The following is a 16,528-nucleotide window of genomic DNA, read 5'->3' on the forward strand; positions in this document are numbered from 1 at the left end:
AATGACGACGCAAAATTTGTGTTATAATTTCTGTGAGGTCTAAGGCCTCGTTATCCGTCGGTCTCTAAGATTGGCTCTTCAAGTATCTTTTGGGAAAGGGTTGACGACAGGCATTTTTAAGGAGCACGTGTGTCGACCAGAGTGAACATTGCTGAAGCGCCTCTAGTGTGATTTTGGCCGTAAATAACTGGAGGCCCCGGGCAAACCAACCCAATGGAGAAAAGTATCTACCTTTCTGGTTTCATAGAGGGCTATGAATGTCAGAAGGGACGAATCCCAGCCGAGTCAAACTACCGGCTTGCAAACGCAATCGTGTTGATAATAGCGCAAAGGAGTTTGTATGACTCTCTCTGGCGGTGCGCAGAGGGTAAAGGCACGGAGGTAATATATGCTTTTGCCCAGTCACCTCGCGAACGGTTGGGTATAGGCTGCAGAGATCCATTTCGCGTTGTTTTGTTACGGGATTATATCTTGATTTTTTTGTTCCTAGTTTCACAGACGGAACGAAATCGCTTTTCTCGTGTGGTGTCACGGCGGGAAGACAGAAATCAATCAGAGTACCGAAATTCGACGCTTGTGCTCGTTCTATAGCGCTTCAAAAAACCGTGCGATCACGGCTGTGTATCGTCAACATTGCATAAACTGCCGTTACTTGTACTCGTATTGCATCGTGAGGCAACGACTATGACTGGGTAAACAGAAATAGGGAGAATGGGTGCGTGTGATTTGTTGAAGTTCGAATCAACAAATCGAGCTTCAACGAATGCGATAGTATTGCATTCACTCAACCAGCTATATGAGTTTTCAGATCCTTCCAAGTATGCGATTCGTGTTCTGCCAGTGGTACCTCAGTTAGATTAAAAATTAAAAGCCATGTCAAGAAAAAAAAAATTACGGTGACTCGAGTTGCTCCCGCGCCGAATCATGTTTCACGTAAGTGTAATTTTGGGTTCGATGCACGGCGAGGGGTCTTCAATTATAAAAAAATATTTTGATTACGATTATTTGCGACGCTAAAAATTTGAAAGCCAAGCAGTGAAGACGATGGTGTTCTTATAAATATATATACATTTTATTTTACACTGTTTGAATACGCGGCCGTCGTTATGTCCTTGAATTATTGGCTAGCTTGTGGCGGACAGGGAAGTCTTGCAGGACCATTATGATAGGACCTACACTAAACCTGCCGCGCTTCGAAAAATGTTATTCCAATGCATACCAGCTTGTTCAAGGCGGGCGAAGCGTTACGCATTCGGCAAAGCGCATTAAATCGCTGCCCGCGACGTTTCTTATTTTTTATTTTTATTTATTTATTTTTTTTTTTTTTTGTGCAGCGAGATAATCTTTAGTCAAGCAGCACGCCCCCTCTACGGCGGGTTATGCCGGATTAACGGAGGCGTCTCCTAATTCATTCTCCGCGTTGGCCCCTCGGGGGAGGGCGGTGAAGGGAGGAAAGGAGGGCAGGAGAGGAGGAAACGCAAAAAAAAAGTGGAAAGAGCGAACTTTATTTTCGGCTTCAACCTCGAAACCCGCCCGCTCCGTGGGAGTACCGGAAAGAGAAATCTTGGCGGAAGGAGAGGAAGCGAAGGAAGTGTACGCGATCCCCCTGTCCTGCGGGACCAGGTACATCGGGCAAACGGGGCGATGCCTCAACGACCGACTCCGAGAACATCAAATGGACGCCGAAAGAGCTGCTTCGGAGTCCAAGCACCCGATCGTCATTCACGGGAGAAAATATCCCGGTTGCGCTCCTAATTTATGTAATAACAAAAACGGCTTGTCATAACAAAAATAACAATTTAATTAAACGTTGCGCCTCCAATGCGGGAGGCATCTTCAGTAGAGCACAGAGCGAGTGAGAGTCGCACAAAAAAGTTCGGCTATTTAGGAATAAAGTTTGTGTACACGTGCGGCAGGGGGCCACGGTTCTTGTTTACCAGCGATGAATCACTTCCGCGTTTGTCGTTCTAGATGAACCAAGTTTCCAGCAGCTTCCTCGGTTCCCACCTTTTATCCCCCTCCAAGGTCGATGCCTTGTCAATGTCAAATTGGTGTCCTGACGTCCATGCGGGTCGACGAGTTCGGACTTGAAGCCGAAAGCTGACAGGCTAGGCAAGGCGACAAGGTCACCGGCAGAAGCGGCCTTTCCTTTTATGCGTTGTTGATGCCCCTTCGACCTCGCCTTTTGCAAATCCTCCCCACCTGGTTTTGCGTCTTCGTGTGGCTGTCAGCGAGCTCGACAGCCGCTTTCAGCAAATCAAAAGGATGAAGCGAAACGCGTGATTCAGCGTGACCTCTCTACATAGGACGCGTAGGACAAAAACGTTTGGACGAAAATTTGTCACGTGACTTTCTCTGTCACGCTGATGGGATCTCTGGGGCTGTCGTTTTCGCCGTTTGCCTAGTTATAGAAATAAGCAGGCCACGTAGGTCCGATTTTCGAACTGGGCTCTTCAGTGTTCTGTTGCTTTCGTGCGTTGCAGACGCGGCCGTGTTTTTTCGTCGTAAACGGTCGGAATACGTCCATGCCAATTTTTCGGTAACAGTCATTTTTTGCACCGGAGTTCGTGGAATACTTGTGATGTGTTTGTTGGACACGCTTCGACAAAAACTGCTCTTCGCCGACGACGAGACGTCAGTTGAATGTGCGCAACCTTCTTCCTCGAATGTGTTTGTGGGGTGCCTGAGTTGGATTATGCATCTATCAAGGATTACATGATACCGCTCTTTTATTAGTAAGTGCACTGCAGGCATGATTCTGATAGTCGTCCTGCTTTCCTTTCATTCCCCGCGGTTTTACGTGTGATGAGTTTTGCTTGGCATGAGGACAGTGTTAATTGTATTTTATAATTTGCTTTTCGTTTTACAGAGAAGTGTGACCTTGTAAATATGTTGAGAATACACTGTGTGTAATGATAGTTGTTTAATAAACTTCTGGGAGCGATCGAAAAAATTTGTTTGTCCGTATAAGTGATTGGATATGCAACAAATGACATGCAACGTACACATACTTGCACGACGTTCGGCCAATGCGAAGTAGACGCATCGTAGAGTTTTCGCACAATATTGCGTGAACGCTAGGCCGGGGCGAAACAGCTGTACGGTAATACCTGCCGGGTATCAAACGGTGGTGCAAAACTGGACAGTTGAGCGATATTGGAACCGACTTTTGGCCGGCACTGGCACGATACTGCAAAGTATTGCCGTGCTGCTTGGGAACGGAGGTGATGACATCTTACTATCGAGCTTCCAACGCTTATTTATTTTATTTCTCTTCTGGGACGCGTAAAAGAGCACTTCTGTGACACACCAGAGATATTCGAAACTTGGGCTGGCCTCTCGGCTTTCTTTGCGGCACTTACTTGGCACTTCAGTGGGTAGCCAGGAAAGAGCCAAACTTCGGCATGCCCAGAATCGACAAATTAAGATTTACTGCGGCAGTTATGGCTCAAGTCTGGCACTTACTTTGGCACAACTGTGGCGGACCAGAGAAAAGCCAAACTCGGCGAGGCTGAAATACCGAAATTAGGCGTTGCTTTGGTAGTTATGGCTCAAGTATGGCACACTTCGGCACTCCTGTGGCGTATCAGAGAAACGCCAAATTTTGGCGTGTCCGAAATACCCAAATTAGGCGTTGCTCTGGCAGTTATGGCTGAATTATTGCATCAACTTTGGCGCTCCTCTGGCGGACCAGAGAAACGCGAAACCTTAGCACGTCCCAAATACCGAAATGAGGCGTTGCTCTGGCAGCTATGGCTGAAGTATGGCACCAACTTTGGCGCTCCTCTGGCGGACCAGAGAAACGCCAAACCGTGGCATGCCCCGAATTCCCAGTTTAGGTTTCACTATGGCAGTTATGGCTCAAATCTGGCACCAACTTTAGCGCTCCTCTGGCGGACCAGAGCAACGCCACACTTTGGCATGTCCAAAATACCCAAATTGGGCATCGCTCTGGCAGTTATAGCTCTAGTATTGCGCTACTTCAGCAATCCTGTGACGGACCCGAGAAAAGCCAAACTTTTGGCACGTCCCAAATACCGAAATTAGGCGTTGCTCTGGCAGTTATGGCTGAAGTATGGCACCAACTTTGGCGCTCCTCTGGCGGACCAGAGAAATGCCAAACCTTGGCACGTCCCAACTACCGAAATTAGGCGTTGCTCTGGCAGTTATGGCTGAAGTATGGCACCAACTTTGGCGCTCCTCTGGCAGACCAGAGAAATGCCAAACCTTGGCACGCCCCGCATTCCCAGATTAGGATTTACTATGGCAGTTATGGCTCAAGTATGGCTCCAACTTTGGCATTCCTCTGGCGTACCGGAGAAGAGCCAAACTTTGGCATGCCATAGGATCGCCCAACTAAGGCTATAGTTAGGCACCGTACTTTGACACTGATGAATGCCATGGTGCAAAAACCTAACTGCGCCAAAGTTGGGCCCTTATGTTTGCCAGACCTTTGCCCAAGTTGGGCATTCCTCTGGCGTGCTACCTGGGCCAGGACTGCCCAAGAGATGGCGCCACTGAGTTTGTTGCCTTACAAAAAAGAGGGTATCAGCACATTTTAGTGCCGAATAGTTTTGATGACATTTTTCAACTGTGCGAAAAAAAATAAAGTATTTTAAATAACTCATTCGCACTACCGGTATCGCGTTCTGCACGCGTTCGTAAAATAAATGTACAATTAAAAAATGTGTACAATATGACATAATAATCTACGTAAAGGTAGTATTTTCGAAGACAGATAAATTGTTAAAAAGTTGAAATTATGAAGGACATTTGGAAGATTTAGAACAGCCCACTACTCGAAGTGTCAAAAAATAATACCTTAAGACGCAAGAAAGGATAAAATAACATGTGTTTATGTATAAAAATATTTATTTTTCGCTTAAAGATGACAATGTATAGAAAGTGTCGTTTGTTCTCTGAAATTTCGCTGGTAATCTTTGATTCGTTTGAAGGATTTACATTTAGTTTGAGAAATACGAAAGAGAAAAAAAGATATCCGAGGTCAGGATAGCAAAGCGAGCTCCAATTTTGTGAGTTATTCTTGGACAAATAAATGTGTTGACTCGTACGTAACTTACGACTCTTATAGAAACCAAGTGCATATATTTGGGAAAAGATTTCTAACCTGCCGCTAGTAACAAAATATCAATAAGAGACACCTTTTTAACACCTAAATTTTATTGTGTTTCAGCATTCCGACCCCCAGTAAATATCCCCGATCTTTTCCTTGCCGAGGTGTATTTTGTTTTCGATGAACACCACAGCAAACACTTTCCCAAGGAATCGAGCCTTTTAGTATATGCAGCACTAACAATTGAAATGGTATGACTTCTTCCTTTCATAAATTATTCACAGTGTAATGTTTGTTTACTTTTCTGTGTAACACATTTCGTCTGCCTGTATTGATGCGCGAAAGACACCACCTCAATGTAACGTTATGTAGGACATTTTTCACACCAAGTAGAGGAATCAACATGCAACATTTTCACTTTATTACTAACATTGTCGATTATATATTCCCTTCCCAATGAAAAACAGCCAGCGCTCGGCGCTCGCTCGCTGAGCGGATTTTTGTGCTTCTCGCGAAATGTGACCGATTTCTTAGTGTGCCGTAGTAGACGTGGAGCCGGTGGAGCGCTCGCCGCGTGGCTTTAACTCGTGCGTAGAAAAGTTGCTCAGGGCGCCTAACGGTTCTAAGAAAGTTTCTGCTCCGGAGAAGTTCGATCTGTGTTCATTTGTAACCTTTCAGAATTGATATTTGCGTTGACGTTGTTTTCGCAGCCCCCGAAAGCCACTGCACCAGCAGTACTTGACGGTAGAGACTTACCAGAATGTCAAAGGGATGCGGTTTTGTTACAATCCTCGTTACAAGCTGCTCGAAGTTTGGCGATGCGATACAAAACTATGCCGAGGTGTTGCCGAATAGCCGGTGTTGCAATTAAGATATGTAAAAAGCACCTCGTATATGGTGTTATACTTATTATTCCGAGGGAAGTGTAAGTCGATCGGTTGCCTCGTAAATTATGGCAGTAAATACGAGCTGCGCCCGTTCAGCACGACGACGTTCGTGCTGTGCAAGGGGCTGGTGAGGCTTCGGGGGGTGGTAGTAGGGGAGGAACAGCTAGAACAGCACTGTAGCAGCGGCGGTGGCGGCCACGCAGCGGGAATGCCAGCGGCAGCGAGCAGAGCAGCTCCTTCAGATACATTGTGTGCCCCTCAGAGCAGTCGCTCGGTCGCTACACCACCGACACCGGATGCTCCGACTTTCTGATCTGCGAGCGCTCGCTATTTTCAAACGGAATGGGGTTATTAGTAATAACTTTATGCCCAAGACGAAGCGAAATATTTGAAATGTGGCTTGCCTTGTCAGCGATCACAGGAACGAAAACCCATTCGAAACAATTTCCAAGTTTAATTTTCGGTGCATACTTACTAGGATTATTTTAATTTTGACGTCGAGCAGAAAGACGTGAATGACACGCTTGAATGTAAACAAAACCTTTTCTTGCTGTTTAGTGTACAAGCCCTTTTAGTCGCGCGAAACTCAGCGGTGGTCCACCAAACACTAAAATTCCATGAAGTAGAAGCATATGGGAGCTCTGACTCGCTTTACGGCCATATTGATTTATGTCTTTGAAAATATGTTGACTTTCGTATTTTCAGCGTTTTCTACCTGAATTACCTGTTTGAATTAGATAATAAAAATTACAGGAGGACGCTTAAGCTTCGCCTTTATGAGTGGAACGCAATAGCTAGACATATGAACCCCCGCTTGTTCCCAAGCCGTGCCAGCGTGCTTGCGTGGCTTAGTCGGTAGCATGTCTGGCAACCACGCGAAGGGTCCTAGTCTTGAATCGCGCCTCGGCCTAAAATTCTTCAATTTTTTAAGGCAATGTATTACTTTACAAAGTGAAATCATTTGACACACGCGGCGAACTTTCAATCGCATTACATGTCCTGTTTTAATTACTTCCATTCCACGCGTGACGTCGCGTTTCACGTGAATGTTGTGGGTTGTTTGAGATTCCTGTGGCGAGGTCATGTGGCTGTGACGTCATGACCCTATCGACCAATCAGGAATTTCCTGCTCCGTCAGTGCTGACCCCGGCTTTCCTGCAAAACGAGCTCCTTAACGCTATCGCGTTAAAAAAAAAAAAAAAATCTTACCAGAGAGGCGTATATAAATATACAAGATTTTTTCATAAGAAATACGGGATATATACGAGCAGGCTAGAAAATTGAAACTCAGAAAATGTGAAACAGTTGTCATTTCCACGTAGTCATTCCGATATGTCCTTTTCTTATGTATGTATTTTTTATGGTTCCGGGTGCTCGCATAAAATAGTCTGAACAAACTTTTTTTCAGGGAAAGGGGGGGGGGGGGGTGATGCCTCACACCATAGCCTCTTATATGTGGAGCAAACCTGGCACGTCGCGAAAGAGTCGGCCGCCGTAAATGGGAAAGGAGGGGCGGAGAATCGGGAGCGGAGGGAAGATAGCCTGCTAGCGCCACACAAGAGCGAACGGCCGAACACAGAAACACTTTTTTTTCCTCTTTTCTTTTCGGTATTGTGGAGAGGAGAAACTCAACGTCAACCCTTTCCCGTTCCTCCCTGGGTCCGCATCTCCGCACCGGTCCTGGAACGATCGCAGCCGTCAGTTTCGTTTAGTCAAAACTGCATGATTCTTCCGCTGCACGACACGATGGTCCGACGACAACCCACTCCGCTGGCACGCCGACAAATCCGCCGACGCCGTCGGCATGGTGCATTGTTGCCAACGCCCTTTCGAATCTTCGCAGCCGTTGCTCCCGGAGTACGAAAACGACGGTAACGAGAACACGAAAACAAACATGGTTCGGGGAGCGGCCGCTCATGACCCAAGCGCTCGCACACTATCTCTGCCTTTTCTGCTGTGCGCTACCATATTTGTCACCGTTCCGCGTGCTCCTCCTCTCCTTTTTGCTGCGGCCGCGTGCCCTATGGCTCCGTCGTCGTTGTGCCAGGCTTTCTCCGTATAGCGGAGACTATGCTTATACTTATAGGCCTCCCTCACCGCGACCACGTACCTGCTTACTAATATGAAATACGTTTTACTTTTTCTATACTTTCAAGATAAACCTGAGATACGAAGCTATTACGAATCCACGGGTTCGCTTCGTTCTGGTTGGTGTTGCTACGATGACAGGGGTATGTGACCTCTTATAATTTTCTCTGAAATATTCCCGGTTCTTTCTGCGTTGCCGAGAGACTGCCTACGCAATATCATGTTTTTCTTTCTCCAGGTGAACGGTATTACGGAAGTAGTAGTGGATCGAGATGATTTGAGGCCAAATACTCACAAGAAAAAATACATGCTCTCTCAGAAAACATTAAAGAATCTTGCGAATACTCTTTACACCAATAAGGTCAGAGCTATTGCAGACGTCACCGTCTTGGTTACAGGGTAAGAGCAATCAATTGATACGCACTAATTGAAATTAGAACCAAATTTTAGTGATTAGGCAAACCAGATACAATTTTAAGACATACAACGTTTGGTTATAGCCTCGTCCCACTAGAGCGACAAACACCGATTTTTGTTCGACGACACCACAAAGTTCCGTGTCGCCGATGCTGTCCCACTACAACGACCAACGCCCGCGACAATCGCCGACACGCGCCGACAAACGATCGACGACGGACGAGTTCTTGTCTGTCGGTGGACTTGAAACGCAGCCAGCAGTCCCACTGAGGAACATGTCTCGGAGACAAACGTATCCTCCTCGCCCGGTTGTGCCTTCTGTCGCCTCCCTTCCCACCCTTCTACCCTTCCTCCCGTTCCTCCCGTGGCTCGCTTCGCCGCTCGACCTTCAGAGAAGCCTTTGGCGGCCACTCCTCGTTCCCGCAGTTCCGGTCCCTCGATTGCTCGTAGTGGTCGCTGGCGCGGCTTGCTTGCTTGCGCCGGGCGGTCGGGTTGCGAAAGGGAATTTGCTGTGGTTGGTTTTGCTCGCGAAAACTTGGTGCGTGAGGTGGTGCTTCAAGACGCCGAGGTCTACGGCCCTGCATCAGGATGGATCCCCACTCATGTTTGAGGACTAACGAAAGTAAGACCTCTCAACACGAAGTAGGACACCACGTTCCGTGGCAAGCCATTCCGGCAGACGAGAGACTTGTCATTACGTTCTGTGATAATCGGGATGCCTTATTGTCCTCCGAAAAAACGCCTGCCCTTGATAATTCGGATACGAGGTTATAAACATCCTCGAAATCGGCGTGAAGTTCCTTGGCGCTCACCTAGAATTCCTCGAACGACTCAAAAAAGGAACGATTCGGGTATTCTAGCTCGGAAAAAGCTTGGTGTCGATTGTCACGACTGTTTGCGGAAGGTCGCCAACGGCAAATGAAGACAAGTGAATGCTTTAATCAACAAATAAAGTAATCGTCTCATCTTACACCGTGCTTGTCGGCGCGTTTTATGCCCAAAGAGCAAAACACGAAAACCGCGTCGCCAGACTCAGTTTGTCTGTGTATTTCGAAGTGTTTTGTTGACAACTCCAGTCCCACTAGGAAACAAGTTTCCTTGTCCCTGTATTCTGCGTCGTGTCCGCCAAGTGGGATGGCGGACTTTGACAAACAGGCCGTCTGTCGGTGTCGTCTGTCGCTCGTTGTCGTGTGTCGCTGTCGTTTGTCGCTGTCTGTCGCTCTAGTGGAACGCGGCTATTAACCTTGAAGAAACTGATGTTCGCTTTTCTCAAAACGTATCGACCCGTTTATCACGAACTGTTCTTAATTAAGTAATGAGTTAGGTATTTCTCAATAAGCTCTGGAACTTTCCAATTCACACTAGCTCTAAAAGAATACTTATAAAGTGAATTAATTAGTCTTAACTAATTAAACAACGAGGTGCACTAAAAACTTCGTGGACTTTCGTAAGACGCATGCTAACAACGTGCAGTTGGTTTCACTCCAGCTAAGCGCTCGGTTATTTTATGTTTTTGTTTTTCTTTTTCAAGGGTATTTTGGGACATCTTGTGTATGTTTATACACAACGGTCATGGCCGATAACGTATTTAAAGTGACACTTATATGACGAAGCAAGTCTTTTTTTTTTCGTTTTTTAAGTCCTGGATGGGGAACATACTTTTTTATATTTTTGTGAAAAACAAGATTGGGTGGAGTTATATATATGCTGTTAAACGCAATTTACGTTGGGGTAGCCCTGCTCTAGGTAGGCCCCGCTCGGTGCTTAGATAACTAAGTACATTTTCTTCGCTTTCAATGGTTTGAGTGTTGATTGACGTGTAAAATATTCGTTGAAAAAATTGTTTCTTCATGCCGTAATAGCATTTTTATCGGCAATATTTTTATTCTTGAGAAAAAAAAGAAGTCTAGAGAGAGTCATTTTTGTTTGCTAAAATATCCCGAGATCGCCTTCCCCCTTGTCTTTGAAACGATAACAAACATGGCTGTCGGCGGTTGTGGTGCGCTCAATGAGCATAGCTCGATGAGCACACTCATTATTAGGAGCGCGAGTCGTTCTGCGTTCACCGACGTATTTAGCCCACGATCTTCTCAACCGCCCTAGTTTCCAGAAAGCAACTGTCGCAAGTTCTCGCCTTTCGTCGTGCTCTGCGGGTGCTTGGGTTCGCAGCGGGACTTGCCCAGGCCTAACGTCCCACGTCAACGATGTTACTTGACCTGATTTGATTTGTTCCTTTGCGCGCGTTGGTGTAGATAAAGGTGTTGGTTCCCCTAAAAGCCGGCCCGCTGCTTTGTGTATTGTGCAACCATTGTGATTGGAACCATGGTCTAGTACCGAGAAGATACCTACAGGGGCTAGAATTTGCGAGCCATTTGGATGGAGCCAATTGGGCGTTTGGCTCGCATCAAGTTCGTTTTCGTATCTTCCCGTCACTTCGCTTTGAAAGGCAGTTAGCTCTCAAGTTTTCCACTGGAGCTGACCAGCAAAAGGGAATACTTTTACGTAACGTTTTAATTGTACGTCATGACGCTCACCCACCTTGCTCACAGACGCCATGCGAAAACAAACAAGAAAAGTAAAACTGGAAGGACTGCATAATTATTTACTTAATTTTTTTATTATTATTATTCCTCTCGATTGCTTATTACCGCACATCGACAGATGCTATCAGACGCTTGCATTGGACCCTGACTTGTGCATAATGGAACGCTAGAACGCCACTTTCGTTGTCGCGTCTTCCGAGCGTTGCAGAAGTTCTTAGACAGGGGCGATACCAGACGGACGAAGGCGAAAACGGACGCCGACGCGCAGATTTATTTTCGCGTCCTACGGGCATTGCGGACGACGATAGACGGTGGAAGAATAGCAGATGATGCTGGAGGCTGCTGCGCGTCTGCTCTCACAACTAGCAGGCGTTGTCATATGCCAGACTAGACGCACCGGATGTCGCGAAGGGGAGACACCGGGCTACTTAGCGTGTTCGGCCGACCAGCCGAGCTAAGCCAATATAAATGGATGGGGCCACTGATCTGTGGGTGGGGGGCTAGAGCTGGCCGTGACCTTCACCTAAATTGCGTCCCACAAAATAAATATTACTAAAAAAACAACAACTTCGTGAATAAAATACCAAAAACGAAATCTGTTCCAAATATGCATGTCCTTAAAAAATACATTTTTTTTCATTTCAATGTTTCTTAATAAACCACTCGAGCTTCTTGCTTTGTCATTCGATCTTTGCAATCTTTATAGGCTGATGCAAAAATCGTACTGGCTATGGAGAAAAAATTAGATGCTCGGAGACTGGCCAGGCTCGACGTTTCTTCAGCGGACAGTGACAATGGACCTTTTCCGAGAAGCGTTCTGCGCACGCGCGAGCGTCCGATGCCAAGCGGCGGAAGTCGGAACGAAAAATCGAGGAAATTCGGAAGGAGGCTGTATATCAGCGAGTAGAATACGTAACTGCAGCATATATATAATTGTGTTACACAAAAAAAGAACGTCGACGGAAAGGAAAACACGACGTTTGAGTGGACGCCACGGATGCCCACTCTTTAAAGTCGCGTTGGGCACGCGCCGCTGCTCGGAGAGCGAAGAAACTGGTAGCGTAGTTCCCATTATCGATTGGTAGCGCGGGTAGGTCACTTCCTCCATTTTTAGTTCGTGCAACGACCGCCTGGTGCCGTCGGTATGTGGAAAAGGTCCATTCACAACTCCTTGAACACGTGACGCCACCGAGCGCAAAAGACGTCAAGCAAAAAGGGTGGTTCATGTTTTGCCCACAATGTGCGAAAAGGTGAAAGTATGGATGTGTACTTTCGCGAAATGCGGGCGGAATGGTGTCTTGACGCATATGAGGACGCTACGTGGCAACACCATTTTGTCCGCATTTCGCGAAACTACTACAGTTATCGCTTTCACTTCTACGCACATTGACAGAAAAATTCAGCCCGGCGCAAACAAAGACGCAGGTTTCCGTAATCTTGTTGAGAGGTGAGGGGAAGATAGAAGTTGGACGTTCAGCGATGAGCGGAGGAAAAGGCGCACGTAGAAAAAAGACGCGAAGCTCTGCGGGAAGGAGGGTGGAAGTCGACGCGTTTTGGCACAACACGTTTCACGTTTTACGTTTCAAGTTCTGCTCCAGAAGTAGAGACGTTATTGAGAAATCGAACCCGGTAGAAGTTTCTAAAATACTGCAACATTACGCGTAGCAACTGGATACTGCCAAAGTGGGATTTCGCACAACTCGAGAAATGTTTGAACAGAGATGAGCCGGCTTGCTAGAACAACGTCTCAGCTGATACTGGGTGAAAGAAAGCACCGCACAGGTAGGCTGGAGAAAGCGAGCTTCTTGAGAGGCAGTTTGAGTACCGCTCACCTCGTGCACTGGCTTTGGCAGTACTTCCATTTTCCGGTCTCAGCTGAGACGCTTTATCTATCAAGACGGCCCTGTTTTGAAGTTATCATTAGAAGACGACGCTTCCTCGTCTTCGCGCCGTCATCGGCGGGTCATCGGAGCTCTCCCTTCTTCTCTCTTCGCGCGGCGCGGCCCATGCGAACATCCGACATCTTTCCCCTCGCGCCATGTGGGGAGAGATGAAGTGTTTCTCTATCTCCGCTGCGAACAGAGACTGCATACGCCGGCGCCGAAATCCCTGCATAGTGTCTCCGGTAAAGCTATCAGTCTAAAAAGAGTTACGTTGTGGCTTAGTCATTAGTGTAGTGTGCCTAGACTGTGGAGGGTTTCTAACTGCTTGATCGGTATCACGCGGTTCATGGGCCGTGTTTGCAATACCAAAAGAGGTAACAGGACCATCAATCGTCTGAAAGCGTCTCCACCTCGCCTTCCACATGCCTTTTTGCGTCGCCACAACAAAAGGCATTCGCTTTTACGAAGAATCGGCGCAGGAGGCGTCCGCCATTAAAGTGCAAACGATATCGATGGCTCTCCACATGCGTTGAGTGCAAGCGGCGCCGGCCTGGTGGCTGAAGTGTCAGGGAGTTCTGAAGGGATCAAATACACGCCGAGATGCGAAGAGAAGCAGTAGTTGGCTATTTCCCTGAGCTCACACACAAAAAAGGAAGCTCAATGAGTGTTTCGAAATATATAATGATTAGAATTTTGTTTTTCCAGGTTGGACCTTGCAGATTATGAAAATGGAAAGCTTTCTAACAGCGTCTTGGGTAAGAGCAGACCTTTACCGTGTATGAGGCATTTTTACTGAACACAATGTGAATATTTCTGTAATTTCTATTATTTATCTTCTCGCCACTCCTCTGCTATTTGTATATGTAAGTTTATCCCCCCTCATGTAATGATTTTCATCTGAAATGCCTTTGAGGTACAATAAACTGAACTAAACTGAACTGAACTTCAACTTGAACTCTGAACTTCGCGTGTGCTCTCCGGGTTGTAATAACATTGTTCTTATCAATTAAATTAAACTCAGGAAAATTTGCCGCGTCGAAAGCACAGTTCTAGCCGCGTGTAAACGGGCACCCCGCGATAGGTTAGAAGTACTAGCGGTGTTCGCGAAGTTAGATGGATATGTTCTAGGCCGCATCCAGGATAAATATTAAGTTCTCTTCTGGCCCATGTGCGCCAACTCTCCTTCCACCAATCACCCTGCTGATGTGGCATAAATGTTCTGAAAGGCTTGGGGCAGTAATTGTTTGAGCTCACGCCGCGTGGAATAATATACATCTGTCACGACGCCAGAACCAGGTTGCACTTCAAACAAAAAGGAGTTTAATTGCAAACCGGACAAAGGCATCCAAGTTCATGAGAAACACACCGATGTTTTCCTCCCTCGTGAGGTTGCCGTCCAATCATGGGCAAAAAAAGAACAAAATCTCACTTTCTCGCGCAGCGCGCACACCGATCATCGTTTCTAATCATAACTAGACAATCGACAAGTCTCCGCCTGCACTGTAACAGTAGACCGGACGATAGAGTGATTTCTTTTCTTTTTTTAGATTTTTATTCCTTGAAGTCCGAGAGGGGTAAAAATGATGCTGTTTCTGTGGTGCTCTGCTGCAGACTACATTAATCGCGATAGCATTTCGACGTTGTTGTTGTTGTTTTTTTTCAATGAAGGCCTTATTCTCCTGATTTTAGTGGAGACGAACCTCGCTTCCTCGTTTGGTAATTGGTTGTAGCAGAATAAGCCCACCTTGCTTTTCTCCCCCTAGCCAAACGCTATTATCCTTCGAGGCGTTGAGAAGGCCACCTTTTTCTTGATAGGCCGTGGGAAAATGACAAGAACGCTAACTGTAGGCGTGTCTTCCACCCTAGGATGGATGCATGAATGAATTATATTGACCGTACTTTTTGTACCGGGCAGTACATTGCACCACCTAGCCTAGAATCATTTACGCTCCTCCGCTTCAAATTTTCTTATAACTTTCCTCTCGTTAAATCCCCTAAAATAATTGGGGTGGTGTGGATATTTATACAGCCTGTAGTTGGTCAGCCATTTCAAAGTTGCGACGAGTCGCTCGCTGTAGGTGAGCGATTTAGCCAGTGCAGTACGACCGCTAGCCTGGGGTCTTTAACGTGCACCACGCGGTAGTGATACACGACCGCACGCCGGTACGATGCTCCCCTAGATCGAAAAGGTCAGGGGTATGGATTGAACCCAGGATCCCTGGGTTCTGCAGCGCGAGCTTTTTCTCCACATGCTCTGAGCCACAAAGATGTTTTCTCTGACGCCCCGCATGAGGATTCGTAGCTTCTTCTCTTCTGTAGCCCGAGGGTCGGCGCGGGCGCTCAGGCGCAGGAATGTCCTCTACGAAGCCGGTGACACTCTCGTCGGGGCCCTGGGTTTACCCAGGGCCCCGACGATGGCCAGTTTCAGATGGGCCATGTGTGGATGGTAACGGTGGCTGGCCCCAAAGCCATAGAAAAGTTGCAAACCGCGAAAGAACAGAGCGTAAATAGAAAACAAAAAAACTTTTAATTATCGACACGAAGTTAAAGGGTGTCATTCCCAAGCTGCTTTGGCTGCTTTCATTCTTAGAAGGCAAAAAAGTCGTCGAAGCCCTAGCACTTTTCGGCACGGTTCATATCATTTCGCAAGAAAGTTCGCGTGTGACAGGTTTGAGGAACATGGACACGCTCAATAGAAAGGTCTGTCTAGCATGGTGGCGGTGACGTCGGCATGTCAGGGTAACGTCGGAAGACATTCCTCACCTACTCCAGCTTTACGGCTGTCGCGACCGAGGAGTTCCACAGGGACGATCAGCCAGGGCCAGGCCGAGACGGGTACCAAAGGACGACTCAAGGCAGGAATATGAGAACACGGAAGGGTGTCTCACGATAAACTCTATTTACTACATGTGTATAGAAGTATTTACATAGTATTCTTTGTTGAAGTGAGGCACAGTCCTTCTTACTTTCTAGTAACTGCAGTCACCGTAAAAAAAAAAAAACTGTTTGCAAGTTCATTGCTATTATCTTTCGAATTTGTTATAGAGAAGTGTTTAGTACGCATAAGCTATGTCAATACTATTTGCAGGTGTTGCCTTTCTTGGAGGAATGTGCAGTGTACATCTGCGAGCCGCCGAAACAGAAGACACACCTGGTACACACAGCATGGTCCCCACTTTAGTGCACGAACTCGGGCACTCGTAAGTACTCGCATGACCCGTGTACTTCACCCTTAATCAAATAATGTATTTGTACTAGCTTCAGGATAAATTTTAAACGCCGTTAGGCAATTTAAGAAAGTAAAGTACGTTGGTGTTTTTTTCATTTTTAACCTTGAGGAGTAAGAAAACAAGAGGTCATTAAAACAGCCAATCTCCAAACAAAATAACGCCAGTTCTTAACCACCTTGCCGACACCCATGCATTAACTGTGTGCTCTTAGCGTTGTTGTTTCTTTTTGGAAAAATGTGATCATTGACAGCTATTGCCCTTTGCAATATACGGAAATTTTGACACTAAAATGTTTTACATAAACAGAGCCATGTCTCGTTTATATGGACCCCCTCAATATGGATACTCCGCTATGTGGACACCATTTTTGGGGACAAACTGGGGAAAAACATGTATTTTTGTTTCG

General features: G+C 46.6%; 1 protein-coding gene across 1 annotated transcript in view; it reads left to right on the forward strand.

The window, feature by feature from the left end:
• The window catches only part of LOC115319715, a 59,060-nt gene that overhangs the window by 23,065 nt on the left and 19,467 nt on the right, over positions 1-16,528 (forward strand). The window contains exons 6-10 of the mRNA XM_040220238.1: positions 5,195-5,325; positions 8,118-8,192; positions 8,288-8,448; positions 13,598-13,647; positions 15,981-16,092. Coding sequence (XP_040076172.1) covers positions 5,195-5,325; positions 8,118-8,192; positions 8,288-8,448; positions 13,598-13,647; positions 15,981-16,092 — 529 coding nt within the window. The remainder of the gene's footprint in view (positions 1-5,194; positions 5,326-8,117; positions 8,193-8,287; positions 8,449-13,597; positions 13,648-15,980; positions 16,093-16,528) is intronic.

Source organism: Ixodes scapularis, unplaced genomic scaffold, assembly GCF_016920785.2.
Source record: "Ixodes scapularis isolate PalLabHiFi unplaced genomic scaffold, ASM1692078v2 PGA_scaffold4__175_contigs__length_147842914, whole genome shotgun sequence".
NCBI lineage: Eukaryota > Metazoa > Arthropoda > Arachnida > Ixodida > Ixodidae > Ixodes > Ixodes scapularis.